This window comes from Opisthocomus hoazin, chromosome 10 (assembly GCF_030867145.1).
Source record: "Opisthocomus hoazin isolate bOpiHoa1 chromosome 10, bOpiHoa1.hap1, whole genome shotgun sequence".
Classification (NCBI taxonomy): domain Eukaryota; kingdom Metazoa; phylum Chordata; class Aves; order Opisthocomiformes; family Opisthocomidae; genus Opisthocomus; species Opisthocomus hoazin.
In genome coordinates, this window is record NC_134423.1 from 18,842,556 (window position 1) to 18,860,127 (window position 17,572).

A 17,572-nucleotide genomic window follows, 5' to 3' on the forward strand; every position below is an offset into this window, starting at 1 on the left:
ATTCTTGCCCCTGAAGAAATGACGTACTAATCATGCACGTGGGAGGTATCAGTTAGTTTCACAGAATCACCGAATCACAGAATGGTGGGGGTTGGAAGGGACTTCTGTGGGTCATCCAGTCCAACCCCCTGCCCGAAGCAGGGTCACCTACAGCAGGCTGCACAGGACCTTGTCCAGGCGGGTCTTGAATATCTCCAGAGAAGGAGACTCCACAACCTCCCTGGGCAGCCTGTTCCAATGCTCCGTCACCGTCAGAGGGAAGAAGTTCTTCCTCATGTTCAGCTGGAACTTCCTCTGCTTCAGTTTGTGCCCGTTGCCCCTTGTCCTGTCACTGGGCACCACTGAAAAGAGTCTGGCCCCATCCTCCTGACACCCACCCTTGAGATATTTATAAACATTTATTAGGTCCCCTCGCAGCCTTCTCTTCTTCAGGCTGAGTTTGTTGTGGGTTGTTTTTAATAGTCTTCTGATAGACTACTTTCACCAGAAAGTGGGCTAGGTAATAGATTGCCTCCCTGCCCAAACATCGAGACTTCTGCCCACCCTTATTCCACAGCCTTCTCTGGCTTACTGCTGTTTTGGGGTTTTTTTTGTTACCACAGTAAAACTGAGAAACTGCAATATCTAAAAATACATACTGACAGGTAGCTTTGAGGAGATTTTCAATATACAAGAGGTTCCTCAATAATCTTTACAAACAGTTGTCTTAAATCTTTCCGTACATTGAAAAAAAGATGCATTTCAAGAGATGAAAAGCAGGGAGGAATTACCAGGGATGTCTGTCTGATTGGTGCAAGTTTAAATTAGCTTATTAAAGTCAGTAGTTCCCGAGCTCAGTGTCCGAAGATCATGACTATCCAAAACCATCGGTTTGGCTTGCTGGCACCTGACTGTAGCATGAAGATGAGAGTGTTTGGCTACTGGTTGTTGAAAGTTTTCAGACTGTGGAAGGCTGAGTGCTTTAGTACTTGCAAAACTTCACTGGCTTTGATGACAGTGCAGTGTTGAAGGCGGAATGCCCAGTGGAGGGTTTCCATAATGTGCGATCCAGGAAGTCAACGTGATACTCTTTTTAGGGGTTTCCCTGACTCCAGCGGCACTGGCATCCCTACTGATTCCTCCCCAAAAGGAGTCGGGGCTTTCACATTGCACTTTTCAGATCCACTGTGGTTTATTTTCTAGAGGTCTGACTATGCTCTTAAGTGAATGCCACATGATGTAGCCGTCCGTTTTCTTGCAGTGATCTTGGGGAAGAAGAGTAGCAGTTTGTGCCTGGTGATTACAAACCCGAGTGGCACCTGTACTGACGCGGAGCGTAGCTGGCCTTCCCCAGCAGTTTTGTGTGCTGCTGCTACGGTTTTGTTCAGGGCTTTAAAGACGCTTCCAAATCATTCATTCAAAGTCTTTTTGAGAGCTGAAGGCTACTTTACATTCCTCTTCAGAAAAGAAGTGTTATTTTGCTGGTATTAACACGAAAATAAGCACAGAACACTTGAAAGTGTATCGCCAAGTGTATCGCCAAAGATTCTAAGCACAATAAATATTTAAGGTGATGAGATAAAGCATTAAATACCTCAAAGAGACTGATTTTTAGCATTAGTGGGAACATTTTAAAAACCAGAATTTTTTGGCAAGTGTAATCCTACATCACTATGAACGCTGTTGCTGAAGGTGCTTTCTGTGTTGTGAAGATGATGAGCTACAGAGGAACAAACTGGGTAACAACACTTTAGCAAACAGCCAGTCAGCACAAGATGCAAACATGTTGTGTTTTAAGTAGAGGGCTGCTCTCTCTGGCAGCTCTCATAAGCATTGAAATACCTACTGTAGAATTTTTAACAGTCCCATGTTGTTTTCCAGTAACATTTGAGAGTGATTTATTATCACAAATTACTGCTTTCCATCTTTCAACCAATCTCTGTATAAAATACTGCAGAAGTATGCAAATAGTTGAATCTGTGTCAAGCTGGATTGTTAAACAAATTAAAGAGGAAACTTAAGTCTGTTGTGCTGAGCTGTATTGTGTTTAAGGCCTCAAATAAAAATTTCTGGCATGCATTTTTATTTATGTACTATAAAAATGCTATCACAGCTGGAATTTAATGCAGTGCTGCTGCAACCTGTGTAAATGGGAGGAATGTCTTGGCTTCCAGGTAGAGTTAGGTAGTACTCAATTGCTACAACTGTGGTATGGATGATATGCCTTCAGAAAAAGATGAGACTTAGCCAAATGCACGTGCTTTTTCATTGTTAATTCATGTTGGGCTTCTTTTGAAAAGAAAGCAACAGCTTTAGAGCCGCTGTGGTACGATATTTACAGCTAACATAAAGTTGAGGGAGCGGATGGAAGCCTTCAGCTATGTAGTTGCTGCTAAGCTGGTTCTTGAACTGGTGGGTAACAGTAGTGAAGATGGTCATCAGCCCTCGTCATCCTCGTCTCCAAATACAGTTCCCTTGACTGGGGAAGGTGAAACAATCGTCATCACCATCAGTGAAGCAAGTGTGGGGGGAAAAAAATGATTGAATATATCTAGAAATCTCATATTGGAAAAATCTGTATTTTAATATGAAAGCACTTAATTATTTTTCCGGAAAACACCTTAGGAAGAAATTTTCACATATTGTGTAAGCTTAAGTGCGCTCTGTTTTCTGTTCTAGGGTGACACACGGCTCCTTCAGCTCCCCAAACCAAGCATGTTGGATGCGGCTTCATGTTATGGTGGCAGTGACTGTGAAGCTAGCCTAGGTCTGATCTCCACATTGCCCTTGCTTCCTCCGGTGTACTAGGGTGGGATTGAAAACAGGAGCATTTCAGTAATTTGTTTGCAATACAATTTTGCAAAATTGATATCAGTGTATTTATGAGGGTGGTACGTCACGGTATTGATGGTGAGAGTGAAGGCTAGATATAAACACTTTATTCCCTTCCCGTAACAGCTGAAGTCTATTCTATGCTTAGTGCCACCTACTTGATACGTTTTCTCCTAATTGTTTTCTTTTATGAACTGACAGAAATACCTGAAAAAATAGTTTTGAGTTGCAGAATTAAAAATCCTGTTGCTTTGTCAGATGTTTTAAGGGTTTTTTTGTTCGGGTAGGTTTGAGTCACACAGTTAGTTCTAATCTAAGAATGAATGGAAAATTAAGAAATTACTTAGTCTGTTCCAAATAGGCCCGTTTGTTTCATTATAACTTCAGGGGGTTTTGTTTAGTCACATTTAACAAAATCGTGATCTAGGAAACCATAATATGAAGGAAAAGACAAATTGATGTGTGATTAAGTAAGAGCATTAGCTGAGACAAGTCCTCTTTGCTTTCAGTACCTGTCCGGCTATAGCATGTCGGTACAAGTAGCATCTTTTATAACCTGTTCTGGAGGCTAGTAAGTTCAGGGATCAGCAAAAAAGCATATATTCTGTTCCTCCAACTGGCTCATATTTAAAATGCTAAACATTGCACTGCTGACAGCCTTACTACTTTACATTGCATTTATTTGTTCTTAACCGTTCTTCTTCTTTGTCCAGTTAAGGAAAAATAAAGCCAGTTTCCCTGATCAAAATGCAAATATTGGATCTAGAATTTGGTTTAATGCCAAGAAATCAAAAGAAGCATGTTAAACTGTTGTTGCTTAGGTAAAAATAGAAAGCTACAGTTGGAAGAAAAGTGACTCAGTAAGCAGTGTGGTGATGGCAAAATAGGATGTCAGCCAAAATGCAGGAAGCAAGATGGGAACACCCAGATCAGTTTAACAGTCTGCATTTTACACTCTCAAAGAGCAGTAGTTTCTGAGATTACTGCAGGAAATTTAGGCTTTAAATAAATTTAACTAGATTTTATTTCTGTACTCATTAAGCTGTCTGAAACGAAATAATTTTTAGTAAAATGTGAATAGTACATTGTTTTTTTTCCAGCCCGATTTTAAGACCAGTCTCTTTCTGGTAACTTAATTTACAGTAAAGCTGCCTTGAGATTAGCTGTGGATGCTGTGTGAGGCATCCAGCAGAAGTGTGCGGTAGATCGGCAGTGGTACACACGTACCGGGGGAGATACTGCGGCAGTGATGCCATTGATTGGTACTGACTGATTTTTATTGCTCTGGAGCCTGGGAGTAACTTCATCAGCTGCCATGTAGCTGTGTCTTGATTTTTAAAAATCCCCTGTTACTTATGAGATGGTGTGCTTTGTTTTGTTTTTCTGATCATAAACTGGAACAACACAAAAGCAAATGAATTTCTTCCTAGTGTCCTACATAAAACTAAGTAGATCCAGCAATTTTTTATGGCTTATACTCTATTTCCTTTGAATAGCAGGTATGCGACAATCCTAATGTAAAGTTCCTGTGCTGCTGTTTCCTGCCTACGGCTGAACTGCTTTGATAGTCAGGTAGCGGTTCAGTTTGGTACCCTGGAAAAAGTAAGGAGACAGCAAGAGTAAGATGAGGTACTGTGCTGCTCTCCTCATGTTTTCGTAATGGCTGTGTGGGCAAAAAAAAAAAGTATTGGTATAGAAGTATTCCTGAGATAAGGTGAGTGACAGGTTCATTGCGTTTGCTTGAATTGAAGTAAACTTAAATAATAGCTTGTTTCTTGAAGCAAGTAGACCATCTCGTGACTTTAACTCTTTATAGGTTAAATTATACTTAAACTCTTAATATTGCAAGGCTTTTGAAGCGTGACTTCAGATGTAATGACGGGTTTGTAATACGCAGACACAACATGAGTGTTCATTCAGAGAACCATGAATCTGGGGGGGGGGGGGTTCAAGGGTAACTTTCTTTTGAAGTGAAGCACAACGTGGAATTAGTTATCTGAAGCATCCATAGGTGTTTCTAATTCCAGAATAGGAACTGTTAGTCAAATGTTTACATTGTGTTTCATTTCCTTTACGGTAGTTTCTTGAATCCCTGCCTTACTCTTAAAATATGGAACTACCTTTAACTTACTTCTTGGAATAGCGAGATAATAAAACTTCCTCAGAGTTGACTGTTTTGGGGGAAGGGCCAGAGAGCTTTTGCTGTAATTTCTTAGGTGCAGAGTGATGCCTTTGCTGGGAGTTGATGGGTTCTGAATGCTGACATTGCAGCCGCTTTTTCTCCAGTGTACCTGACTCTCCTACCATGGGACTCTGACAGAAGTGTCTCCTTACCAACTGTCTGTACTAAAAGTACAAAAAACAAGATTGAAGTACTTAAGCAAGATTTTTAGTCTTTAAAAAAAATCACAGCAGCTGAAGGAAGCAAAGAGCAGAGGCAGGCAGCTGTGCCACAGTGCCCGCTGGGCAGCTGGGGTAGGGTGGGAGCAGGGCTTGCGTCAGCTGGGAACGCGAACAGCCTGCACCATGCACGCTGTTTGGTTTAGTGTTCTGCTTACTGGGCTTCAGCTTTCTAAGAAGTGAAATAGAAATCTGATTACTTTAAATTGGTAGCCTTCAAAATCCATTATGGATGCCAAAAGATTTTCCAGGGAAGATCTGGGCTATTATAGAGCATATTTAAAGGCAATTATTAGTGGTTTCATGGACTCTCTAAGAAGGCAGACCTCCAAATCAGTGGAGGTCAGGACTAATGGATACTTCAAGTTGCATAAATTTGTCTTTCTTTGAAGAAAGGCACTTTACCAACACGAGCTCTTCTCCTGAGGAGGACAAGCTTGGTAGATATTTGTGGTTCTAGTGCAGTATGAAAGGAGGTGGTAGGACAATAAAATAAGTGTGGACTGAGGGAGATTGCAGTTGTGGCACTGCCTGGTGGCAGCAGGAGGAGGGCATGGGGCAGGAGGAGCTCTGTGGGGGCCGGCGGCTGCCTTGCTGTCCCCAGCGGGACAGGGCAGCGGCTTGCAGACATGTCTTCTGGTGGCTTCTGGAGCACAACGGGTTACGTGATGCCGAATATCTCTGTTTCCCATTTAAGCCTAGAAAACAGATTAAATGCTCTTCTAATACACATATTTCAGGAAAATGTTTTCTGTAATTGCTACAGAAAATGCTGTGATAGGAAAGGGAAGGGAGTTGGTCCGCTCAAGCGTGACCTAGTTGGGAAAGGAGTCAGCTGGGCACGACTGGATTAACTGAAGTTTTGGGAGAGACCTTGGATTACAGTGGAGTGGCTTTGTGGCTCACTAGTACCATGTACCTAACTTCCATAGATGTTTTAGGATGTGAGCCAATTTAGCTTTTTTTGGGAGGGGGCAGGGGGTGTGTGGGTTGGGCTCTTATCCTTTATTCCATTGCTTCAAGGATTGTGCCCATGTGTGTAGTGCACGGGTGAGGACAAAGGTTTGAAGACTCTCTTTATGGCATCTCTGCTTTAACAGGCTTTTCTGTTTGTCCAGAAGATGTAGAAAATCAGTCTTTGTTGAGGTTCATATGTGCGGGAGACAAAGGAGGACAAACTGATGTGCCTCCAGGTTTCAGTTCTCCAGTATTGTACATTTTGGTTTAAGTGTAGTAGCTTCAGTCTAAATTTGTATTTTTTTTCTTTTCCCTTCCCTAGAGTAGTCTGACATCAGCTGCTGTCTCTTGTGACTACCTGGTGGCCACTTCAGTTCCCATGTGCTTGTGTCAACTAACTGGATTGTTTGCTATTTAAAGGGGAATAAAACCCAGACACTGCTGGGGTGCATATTTTATGCTATGTACTTGCATGTTCCGTTGCTAGAGATGAAGCAGAAGAACAAGCATATTTGTATAGCCAGATTATATGATTGAGGTTATTCTATGCACAATATATAATATGTGTCTTAAACAGGGCTGATTCATACACAAAAGCAAACAGTTACTGCACACACACAGTAAGACTTTTCTTAACGAAACACTGAGTTTGCTGTTGCTATAAATGTCTTTACACCCTTGTCCTCGATTACATCAACTTACATCATCTGTGTCTCGTATAGGAACAATTACCAGGCTTCTCGATATTTATAGGGTTTTTTCCTTTATGAAAACTCTTAGAAGTTGCTAAATGATATAAAAATCTACTGGAGCTAAGAAAAGGTCAATATGGCACATGAACTTTGTAGGGAAACGTATTTCTCAATACCCATTGCTATTTGTACTTTTTTTTTTTTTTTCTTCAAAAGTCCAGATCAAATACTCAGTTTGTTACATTGCTGACATGGTTTTACAGTGTTGGCCCTGTATTTATAATGCTGTTATGAGAACAGTAGCATTTCTTAGTTCAATACTTGCTGTTTATCATCCTTTAACAAGATGCGGGTTTTATTTTAAAACAACATTGTGTTTTTGTAACTGCAGCCAATATAAATATGTCTCTCTAGCTAGCTGAGTCTCCTCTTCTATCCTTAAGGCAAGAAACTGGGTGCTTCTGAAATGATAGGTCTGATAACAGGAACAGAGGCACTGTTTGCAAATTGAATGTAAAGTAAGTTTTATCTGCTTACAGAAAGTAATATCATGTATGTATTCTGAATCTTGAGTAATGATTGTTTCAGATTTACTTACCTTGCTTAATTCACTAGATCTTCCTTATTTACTAGATTCACTGGATCTTGCATTTGGACATGCTTAAACTGTCTATGGCTTGTTATGTCAATTTGTGATATGTATCTGTGAAAACAATTGCATTTGAAGTATGCAACAGAAGCTTTGGTATCAGATTTTTTTAAGGCAAGAAGGGGGTGGGCTTTTAGCCTGAATCTAACCAGCTCAACAGAAGCACCCAGGCCATAGGATTTACCTATTAATTTGTGTCAAGTCCAGCAGCTGTTGATCAGATATGGATTCTTTCTAAAAAAGAGTGCCAAATAAGAGAAGGTCTACTGCTTCACGTGGTGAGCTGCTAGTGTGAATTGAAGGGCGTGTCTATTTTCCTGTTACTCACCATTTAAAATTCTCTAGTGTAGATTTTCAGGTATTGCATCTTAGTGTGCGTGTTTCTGTTACAGTAAGAAGGTGTTTGAGATAGGATCTGTCAGCATAAGCACATGCAGATCTTGATCAAACTCTTTAACTTTTTGCTTTAAAGCTGTAGATGTTTTCACGTATTTTAACTAAACAGAATTCCTCTTACACATTTTCTTAGGGATGAATTCCCCTTCTGCTTAGTCTGACAAGCATGAGGCAAGCCTTGTTTAAATTAATGTCCTGCTGAGCACTTTCTAGACTTTTGGAGCTTCTGTGTCAGAGTAGGAAAAATACTGCAGTAGCGATCCTTCCTGCTGTGGCTTGCTTAGCATTACCATGACCTTTGGACATGAAAAGATGAGCACGATGCTTGTGTTAGCAGCAAGATAATGCTGCAAATTTTTTTTTTTTTTCGGTCAGCTGTAATGCCCAAATCCTTTGCAGAGTTTTTCCAAATCCCATTTCCCTGTCCCTGAGTATGACTTGCCTATTGTTCACCAGACTCTCAGTAGAAAAAAAAAAAAAGAAATTGCAGGTGCCTAATTTTGTAGGTGACTCATATCACTGCCTAAGTGCCTTGTCCTCTGTTATTTACCATTCCTTTAATCTTTCATGCACCTTTTATTAGTTGTTTTCTGCCATCCATGAGATGTATGACCATTTTAACTCATGCCAGATGATTTAATGTATCGTTCACGTGCCATATGGGGTCCTCCAGGGTATTTTGTGTATCCTCTGGCTTTCCTGCTGCCTGAGGGCAGGTAGTGGCCAGGTGAATTGTCTTGGCAGCACCCTGTTCCTCCCGGCCCACGGTCCCGTCCTGGTTGGGGTGCTGCCCTGGCCGGGGTGCAGGTGGCTTGCACAGAAGAGCACCTTCCCCGGCGGATGGAGCCACAAGCCTTGAGCTGGCAGTGGCAGTCCCGTGCCTGGCACCTTCCCGTAGGTGTGTGCCTGCGGACGCAGCAGGTACGGCGTGGTTGGAGTGCCGTGCCACTGGCCGCAAGTACCAGGGCAGGTGTGGGGGCATGGCGGGAAGAGAGGCCCTGTTAGAGCCTGTCCCTGCCAGCTGTGTGAGTGCATCCCTTTAAAAAGGGGAAAAAGAGTCAGTAGGACTCCATGCAATGAACCGTGTTCCCTGGCCGTGGGCTGACTTCTCTTACTTACCTGGTGTGTATCCCTCCAAATAGGCTGTAAGCCCTGGGGTTGGTGGACTACAAGCCTTGGCTAGGCAAACATCTACGTGCAAAAGCTAGTTTTACGCACTTTACAATTTGCATATGCAGGTAATTGCACATTTAATTGGAGCTTTTGTTTCAAGCGTCCCTTCTTGTATGGATCTCAAGTCTGTCTTGCCATGTTTGCCAAATGCTCGGCTACTAGGGAATGAAGACAAAGAAACTTCTGAATTCTTTTTTTTTTTTTGAAGTGGAAAGATATTTTATGCATGGTCATGAAAACATGAATTGAAATTAACTCTGTCCCTGTGTCAATGTTGTTTTGGTGGACAACATAGGACATTTAAGCTAGCATTGTCAGGATGCTGTTGTTCCCCTAAAACATAAAAGTAAAAGTGAAGAACCACTGGCAGCCTTGCCTCCACCTGCTTTTCTTTACTGCTCTTAAAATAGACTTTGAAGTGAATGTATTTTAGCTTTCTTGGAACAGAGATTTTTCTGTAACCTCTTCAGTAGATTCTGAAATAATTCTGAAACTTAAGTGTTTGCAAGGAGAGAGGGAAATGACATGACCTGGTTGTACCTGAGTCTGTTTGAATGATGTGTGACATCCCGGTGATGAGGGAGGAGGAGGAGAAGGGTGCTCCACAAAACACCGTAAAATCAGGGGACTGGTGGTCCTACCTCTGCGGGACTGGAGTTTGCCGGACCATTCATGAGGAGCAATGCCAGCTGTTGCTTTGTCTGCGGAGGCTTGTGGAGTTCTAATTCTTTGCACAGGTTTAGACTAACCGTGGTACGGAACAATGAATACTCTGTATGTTCCTTGGGAACCTTTCCTATGTGTTAATGGTAACTAAAAATGGACCTCTGAAGTAAGCCTTGTTCTCAGCAGGAGGGACTCGCAATACAGATCTTAAAGAACATTGTGTCCCACTTTTTCTAATAGAATTAAATCTTTCTCTTTTTTTCTTATTAAATTTTTACTGTATTTTATGGTGTATTGTTGCTTCTCTTTCTGTCTGTCGCATGATACTAACGATGCCAAGTCATACTGCTATCAGACTTCTCCGACTAGAGCCCAGGAAACTTTTTTTCTTCTAGAGCAGCTGTGATCCAGCAGTGGGTCATGACACAAACAGTTGTTTCTCAGCACCACTGAAATCTGGTGTGTTGTCCAGTTACTATGTGAAGCTTTCTTTAGAGTATTTCTAATTTGGTCTGCTTGTTGTGACAACGTTATGAGATGAGAAACGATGTTTTGTGGTGGTACAGTAACTTGGGCCTCCTGGGGAGCGCAGCCAGTCTGATACAAAGATCCATTTCCCATAGCGCTTGTTTTAAGTGTAAACTGAAACAAACTGGGGGGACAGCCAACAGTTGAAAGCTTGTTATACAGCAGACGTAATTATTTTTTGTCTTTTTGAAATGACAGACACTTTGGATGAATACTTTGAGTATGAAGCTGAGGAGTTCCTGGTCTCCTTGGCCTTGTTGATCACCGAAGGTCGAACGCCTGAGTATTCGATCAAGGGCAGAACAGAGGGCTTTCATTGCCCACCGGCACAATCCAGTCAGCCGCCAACAACTAAGCATGAATGCAGCGACAAACTGGTTCAGGTATGATGGTACCCATTTCATTTTCAGTGGTGTGCATCCTGGCTACCATGATTAAAATCGGCTGAGAACCCCATGGTAGATTCACAGTTAAGCATGAATAGCAATGGCTGGCTGTCAGTCCTGCGTTTAAACGAGTATGTAATTCAGTATTGTACTAATAATAGAGCTGTCCTTAAAATGAGAGATCATTAAGCCTTTTATCCTTGAACATGAAATTCTGCACGACTACCTGAGTGCAGTACTTATTTGAGTCTTTATTATGCAAATGGAGTGTGCTATACTTAGCATTCTTGGTCTGTTTTTTGGTTTTGTTTTTTTAAGAAAATGTAGGCTGACTTGCCTAACTCTTAGCTTTTCCAGGTATTTTTGAAAAGTTGGTGATCCAAAAAACACGAGCACATCAAATCTAGCTAGTCTATTTGGGAGTAAGGTTGGAGTACCCCATCTCTCAAGTAAAAGTTCCTAAGTACTCTGTGAATGTAAGTTATTATTCATGCAGAAGTTGGCCCGCTCCAAGACACAGAATTTGTAAAGATACCGCTTGAGTGTGTCTATCCAAGAGGGTGACTTGTGGAGAGAGAAGTAAAAGGTAGCTAAATATAGTGGTTGGGGAATTGGATTTTTATGAGCTCTTTTAATTTTCTACAGAATTGCTCAAGTGGCGACCGTAAAGGATTTGTTAATTATTTTTTGTTTAATAGCTCTGGAATCTTATCTCTGATTTGGTGAAACCTAGTTTACAGAATTCGACCCTTACCCTATTCCAGTACTTTGGAACAGGTTTTTAAAGGAGATTTAAATCTGGCTAGTATTTTTATGGCTTGTATATGTTAACTACTTTTCTTTCTTTCCCTCAGTGTCGTCAAGCCAGGCGAACCAGATCTGAGGTTATGCTACTGTGGAAGAACAATATTCCAGTCATGGTGGAAGTGATGCTACTTCCAGACTGTTGCTATAGTGATGAAGGGCCCACTACCGAGGGGAATGATTTAAATGATCCTGCAATCAAACAAGATGCATTGCTGTTAGAAAGGTGGATTTTGGAGCCAGTTCCTCGACAGTAAGTTGGATATTAGGATTAGCTGGTAGTTGCAAGAATCTTACCATATTGAAGTCCTGGAAGTAATGGGTTAGTGGTGTTGAACTGGCCCTTTGCCAGGAGGACTGATCTAAGAAAACCACTAGTTACCAGTGAAATCTAAGCATCTTTTAATCTTAGTCTTCCTGTAATCATACTTTCTGCAGTGCGCATTGTGCAGTGCAGAGTATGAAATGCTCCTAGCTGAAAATGGTCATTTTTATATGGTATTTGTTATGTTAAATTGTATGTGGATAAAAGCAAATCAGGCTCTGTAATCTTAAAAATGTCTGAGGAGTTTCATTGTTTTGCTTGATTCAGCTGTATTTTATTTTCAGAATGAATATCTGAAAATGTCCTAGTTCTCATAGTTCTCTGTGTATATTCTTACCAATGTCCACGTGTTTCTCTTAATACATTTTAGGAGCGGAGATCGATTTATTGAAGAGAAGACCCTTTTATTGGCTGTTCGTTCTTTCGTTTTCTTCTCTCAGCTAAGCGCGTGGCTGAGTGTTTCACATGGTGCTGTTCCCCGAAACATTCTGTACAGGTATGTCTGGGGTGGAGAAAACTCATTTGCAGTTTGCAGGTTGTTGCAGCTTGTCTTAAAACCATTCTTCCCTCCTGCTGTCCTGGTTGCTTTCAGAAGATGCCACATTGTTGGCCCAGTGCTTTGGCAGTTGTAGAGGATTCGTATAATTCGCAAAGTACAGCAGTGGCTGGTGTCTCTGTTGCTTTTGCTTAGACATTTGTGTTATGAAGTAGATAATTAAAGACTCTTCGTTTAAATGTTTCTGTAAATGCCCTTCTATATTGTTTCAGGGTGAGCGCTGCAGATGTGGACTTGCAATGGACGTTCTCCCAGACGCCAACTGAGCATGTCTTTCCTGTTCCTAATGTTTCTCACAATGTGGCCTTGAGAGTCAGCGTCCAGTCCTTGCCCAGACAATCGAACTACCCAGTTTTGACCTGTAGTATTCACACCAACCTAAGCTTTTATGAAAAGCGAATGCAAGAGCATAAGTTACATCAGCACAGTGATTCCGGTGCGGCACAGCAATGTAGTACCTCCAGTCCGCAGCGCTTCTGTGGGAAACAGACATGGACGACGGCACCTGAAGGCCTACTTAATGGAAAAAAGACGCCTGAATTTACTACATCTATCAGAAATTTAAAACTTTATCCATCTACCGGACTTGGATCTGAGTTTGGAACATCACAGTCTAAAGTTCAGTGCTATAATGCTACAGGAGACAATAAGACACAGTCTCATGAAATACCTGTCAGGACTTTTAAATCCTTTTCTCTAGTTGATTTCCGTGTTTCAAATGGTCACTGCTCTCATCAGCCCACAGGAGAAACCAATCCTTTGATAGGCTCTTTACTTCAAGAGCGACAAGAAGTCATTGCAAGGATTGCTCAGCACCTGATTCACTGTGATCCAGCTACTTCACCGGTTGTTGCTGGACGCCCATTCAACGTATGTGAAAACAGCTCAGCTACACCGAAAACTTTTCGGAGTACTTACGAAGACGAAAACTTGCCAAGGAAAGGCAAGGAAACCTCTCCTGTTTCTGTTGCCAACTTAGACATTGAAATACAAGAAGATGGTGGTGAAGGCAAAACTAAAGCAATACCAGAGACCCCACTGCTTGATGCTCGCATTCCAGTGAACCACTGCGGCCGTCAGCCAGCAGGAGAGAGTAATCCCCTGATTGATTCGCTGCTGCAGGAGCGGCAGGAGGTGATAGCAAGGATTGCCCAGCATTTGATCCATTGTGATCCAGCTACTTCACATGTTACTGGACATCCATTCAAAGTGCATGAGACTAGCCCAGTTACTTCAAAAATTTTCCGAAGTACATACGAAGATGAAAATTTGCTGAAGAAAGGCAAGGAACAATCTTCTGTTTCTTTTGCTAAATCCAGTTTTAGTTTGTTAGAAGACAGCAGTAAATCAAGGACAAAGACACCTGATACTCCTATCAGTCCTTCTAGGTTTGATGGAGAATCAAAAGCTTCTCTGAAACTCCAGGCAAGAAGAAAATTGGTTTTGGCAAAACCCACTGAAGCTGTCCGAAGTGCATTTCATCGGATCTCAAATAAAACTTCTCATGCATTTACTAACATTCACACGTCGTCATCATCATCATCATGTATTCAAGAAAATAAATCTGAATTGCCAGATAAATTGGAAATTATACATTCTGGTTATGCACAGAAAGACCAGATGACCAATAGAATTAAACAGTGTTCAAATTTCAGCATTGATGAACAGATTTGCACAAATAAACTTAAAGAAAGAACAGTTGTTAGTGAGAACAATGGCATGGACAGTTGTAGCAATTTACAAATAGATAAATGCAGAATACTTGAAGGTACAAAAAAAGCAACTGTGATGCAAGTATCTGACTCTTTGCACAAAAAGGAGCTCAAGTATTTAGATAAGGACTCAAAAACCCCAAATATTTATGAGCAAAATACTCAGCTTATTAGTATTGAAAATTATTTACATAAAGACCATGACAGTTTCAAAAACAAAAACAAACAAGATAAAACAAAAACTGCACACGATGAGAATGAAGACCCAACAGGCCTCGATTTCCAAAGCACTTCTCAGAAGAAACCTACAGAAGACGGCGTAGTTAAGTGTGAGCGGCTGAAGAATGCAGATGTACAGGTAAATACATAGAGGAGAAGACCAATTCCTGTAGCTGCGATTAGTCAGACAGCTTGTACCCTCTATCTGCCAAGGACCGATAGGAAGAGGGATTATATCTGACTTCATAGGAAGCAGCACGTTACTGTTGTCTGCTTGGTGGTCTGAAGTAATGTTTGGCCTGTAGTGCTTCCCCCATACCTTCTTGATTAAAAGTTCAACATGCAAAGAACATTGTCTTATTCCGCTCATGGTGATAGCATTATGAATGACAGTTTCCACAGGCAGTTAGGTATCCTGTCTTTTTATGAATATACGGATCTAGGAATATGATCTGTATATGAACTGTAGTGAGCAGTCTGTGTGCTTGTAGGTTGAGTCAAGGGGAATTTATACTGAATATTTCATACTATGCTAGTGTGATGCAGATCCACCTGGTCCAGAAGTCTTTTCTGTTACAGCAAGCAAAGTAGTACCATGATAGGCCATTGGAATATCCCATTCATATCTTGAGTAAATTTTTTTGCTGACAGAAAGCACCGTCTCTAAAACATGCAAATATATGGTGGAAACATAATTTTCGATCCTTGGACGGAACTTCAACCAAGGCTTTTCATCCCAGAACTGGATTACCTCTGCTTTCAAGTCCTGTAAGTTACTGTTGAAATTATAACTTTAAATGAGAAAGAAAGTATTTTGTTCTTTTAATATCTGTGTAATGTAAAAAATTTTACCTAGGTGAAGTGTGTGAGTTTACATTCATTATCGGAGTGAATACTCTTGCAAGTGGATATTTGAGAGTTAACACTCAAATGAAGTTGAACAATAATTCTGGAAAAAAAAAAGGGGTAGTTGTTGAGATCCTATCAAAATTAACAGAAGGTGACATTAGAGAATTCTATGGCAAAAAATGCTTTGGTGCTGTTTTAGAGCAGAAAAGAAAGTGTTTTGAAGATCAGTATTTTAGGTGTAAGCTAACATATTTTGTCATTTAAGAGTTTTTGTGTGAGTTATTAATACTTGATTGCCTGTTATTCCAAAGCTCTGTTTCTGTGAACAGTTTGTACTGTATATTCTTCAGCAATCAACGATGTCATTGAATGACTGAAGGGATACAAAGCTGCTGTGATAAGACAAAGACATTGGGGAAGTGTTACAGTTCTTGGTAGGTTGTTGGGAGTTTTGAAGAAAAAGGCAGTCTCAGTTAAAACTACTGAAGTAGCGATGTTCTGTAATCCACATATGGTGTGTTTTATTCTTCAGTGCTTGTAAAGGCTGACGTATTTTCAGGAAACTTGGATGGAAGTTGTTACAGCCTGTTTATTATGTTCTGCACGGTTGCAAAGAGAGGTCTGGTTTTTGAATGAGTCTTTAAGTACTTCCTGTTAATCAGAATTTACAGTCTTGTCATCAATAATTTTAGAATTTTCTTCACAAACTTTAGTATGTATAGGAATTACTCTCCTCTGCTCTGTTTTTATAGTTTTGTAACTGTAATGTCATGAAAATTCTTGGCAAACTTCTGCTTGCTTGGCAAATTGTCCTTACTAGAGGCACAGTTTTGAAATTAGCATCTCCTTTCCCTCTTGAGGTTCCTCAAAGAAAAACACAGTCTGGGTGCTTTGATCTGGATTCATCGCTGCTGCAGTTGAAATGTCTGTCTGCAAAAAGGTGTGTTTTATTTACCAGAAGCATTAAGAATTTTGGGGGAGATATAATGTATATGCATACCTGTATGCAACAAAAAAGCATCTTAGCAAGGACAAAAAATGTGTGCCTTTCAAAAAAATCCTTATTTTGAAATAAGGCTTGGCAGCATAATGGCCGCAGGGATCTCCAGGTTAGCATGGCCCTGGGACATAACCATAGTACGAGGGCTGCTACTGAGACAAGCTCTGTCCCGTGCAGGGGTAGGTATGCTGTGAGATACACTGAAGTCTTGAAACAGAAAAGATAGTAGGTGTTGATTCTTCTTCAAATCAATGTTATTTTTGTGTTGTGTTTTGTTCTTAGTGTTGAACGGGTTGAACATTTCGTCTTAACTTGTTCAGAGAACTTTACTTTTAAAAGGGACTGACCATGACCTGCTATACATTAATACAAGCAACATAAACAGCTTTTAGTATGGTAGTTGGATGGATGTTGGAAACTTCAGGATATGCAGCAAAAATATCAGCATACAAGAGAAAATAATCCAATACTTTAGTTCCTGCTAATAAAGTTAATGAACAACCTAAATTTTTATTGTCTTTTTCTCTTGTACTGTAAAACTTGTAGAAGTATTTTTTCAGTTAACTAGAAAATGTTTTGCCAAAGTATTAACAGGCAATGTTGAACTGTTACTTCTTTCGGACAACATTTTGTAATACAGTAAGTAAAAGATTCTTTCTAGAGCTGCTTATACCTGGAAGACAAAAGCAAATGTGTTTATCCTTCGTATTTATTCTGTCTTTTTTTTAATAGCCCACAACGATGTACAAACAGAGACAGTGATCCAGAGAGCCGTGGGAAATCATTTCTAAGTTGTAGTGCTCCACCAGTAACAAGTCTTAGCCTTCTGGGAAACTTTGAGGTATTGCATATTCTCTGGAATTCTTGTGGTATTTTTAGTATTCTTCTGTACTGCTTTTAAAAGTGATTACTGTGAGTAATTCCAGCCTGATTACAATGTAAAAGTTCATAATTAAATTGAATAAAATTTGTTTTAATTTCCAGCTGTAAAGGCACATATTTCATGCCCCAGACATCATCTGTCTCAGAGATTCACATGCAGAGAGCTGCTTATAACTTTTATTTCTTACCATGGTCAAGTTAGGAGGTTGTTAAGTCAACAGAACTTGACTTAAATGAGATTTAACAATCTGTTGTTCATGTTGATAATATATATACACCTAGAAAAAAGGATTTACCTTTTTCACTCTTGAAGTCTACAGAATATGTCACAGAAGCTCTGTTAAATCAGTGTAATATACAGAACGTATTTGAAGTGTAGCCTCCAGCTTTTCACTTTGCGTGGCCTATCAAATATCAACAACATATAGCTAGTGCGTGAACGGGTTGTATTGTACTCCATATTTGTGAAATACAGAGTGAATATGTTTAGGAAAGTTGCAGATTCCAGGTTTGGGGTTTTTTTTTTTAGGTAGTATATGTCAAGGAAAATCTTGCATAGATCCTGCT

At 40.5% G+C, this 17,572-nt stretch overlaps 1 protein-coding gene across 3 annotated transcripts in view; it reads left to right on the forward strand.

Moving 5' to 3' along the window:
- Positions 1-17,572, forward strand: part of ATOSA (atos homolog A) — a 49,973-nt gene that overhangs the window by 19,986 nt on the left and 12,415 nt on the right. For 2 of the 3 annotated variants that reach the window (XM_075432284.1, XM_075432285.1), the window contains exons 2-8: positions 10,471-10,655; positions 11,513-11,715; positions 12,158-12,283; positions 12,556-14,413; positions 14,926-15,042; positions 15,984-16,063; positions 16,856-16,964. In XM_075432284.1, the coding sequence (XP_075288399.1) occupies positions 10,471-10,655; positions 11,513-11,715; positions 12,158-12,283; positions 12,556-14,413; positions 14,926-15,042; positions 15,984-16,063; positions 16,856-16,964 (2,678 nt within the window). Of the gene's footprint in view, positions 1-2,658; positions 2,747-10,470; positions 10,656-11,512; positions 11,716-12,157; positions 12,284-12,555; positions 14,414-14,925; positions 15,043-15,983; positions 16,064-16,855; positions 16,965-17,572 lie in introns of all 3 variants that reach the window. The other variant, XM_075432283.1, reaches the window with a different exon arrangement.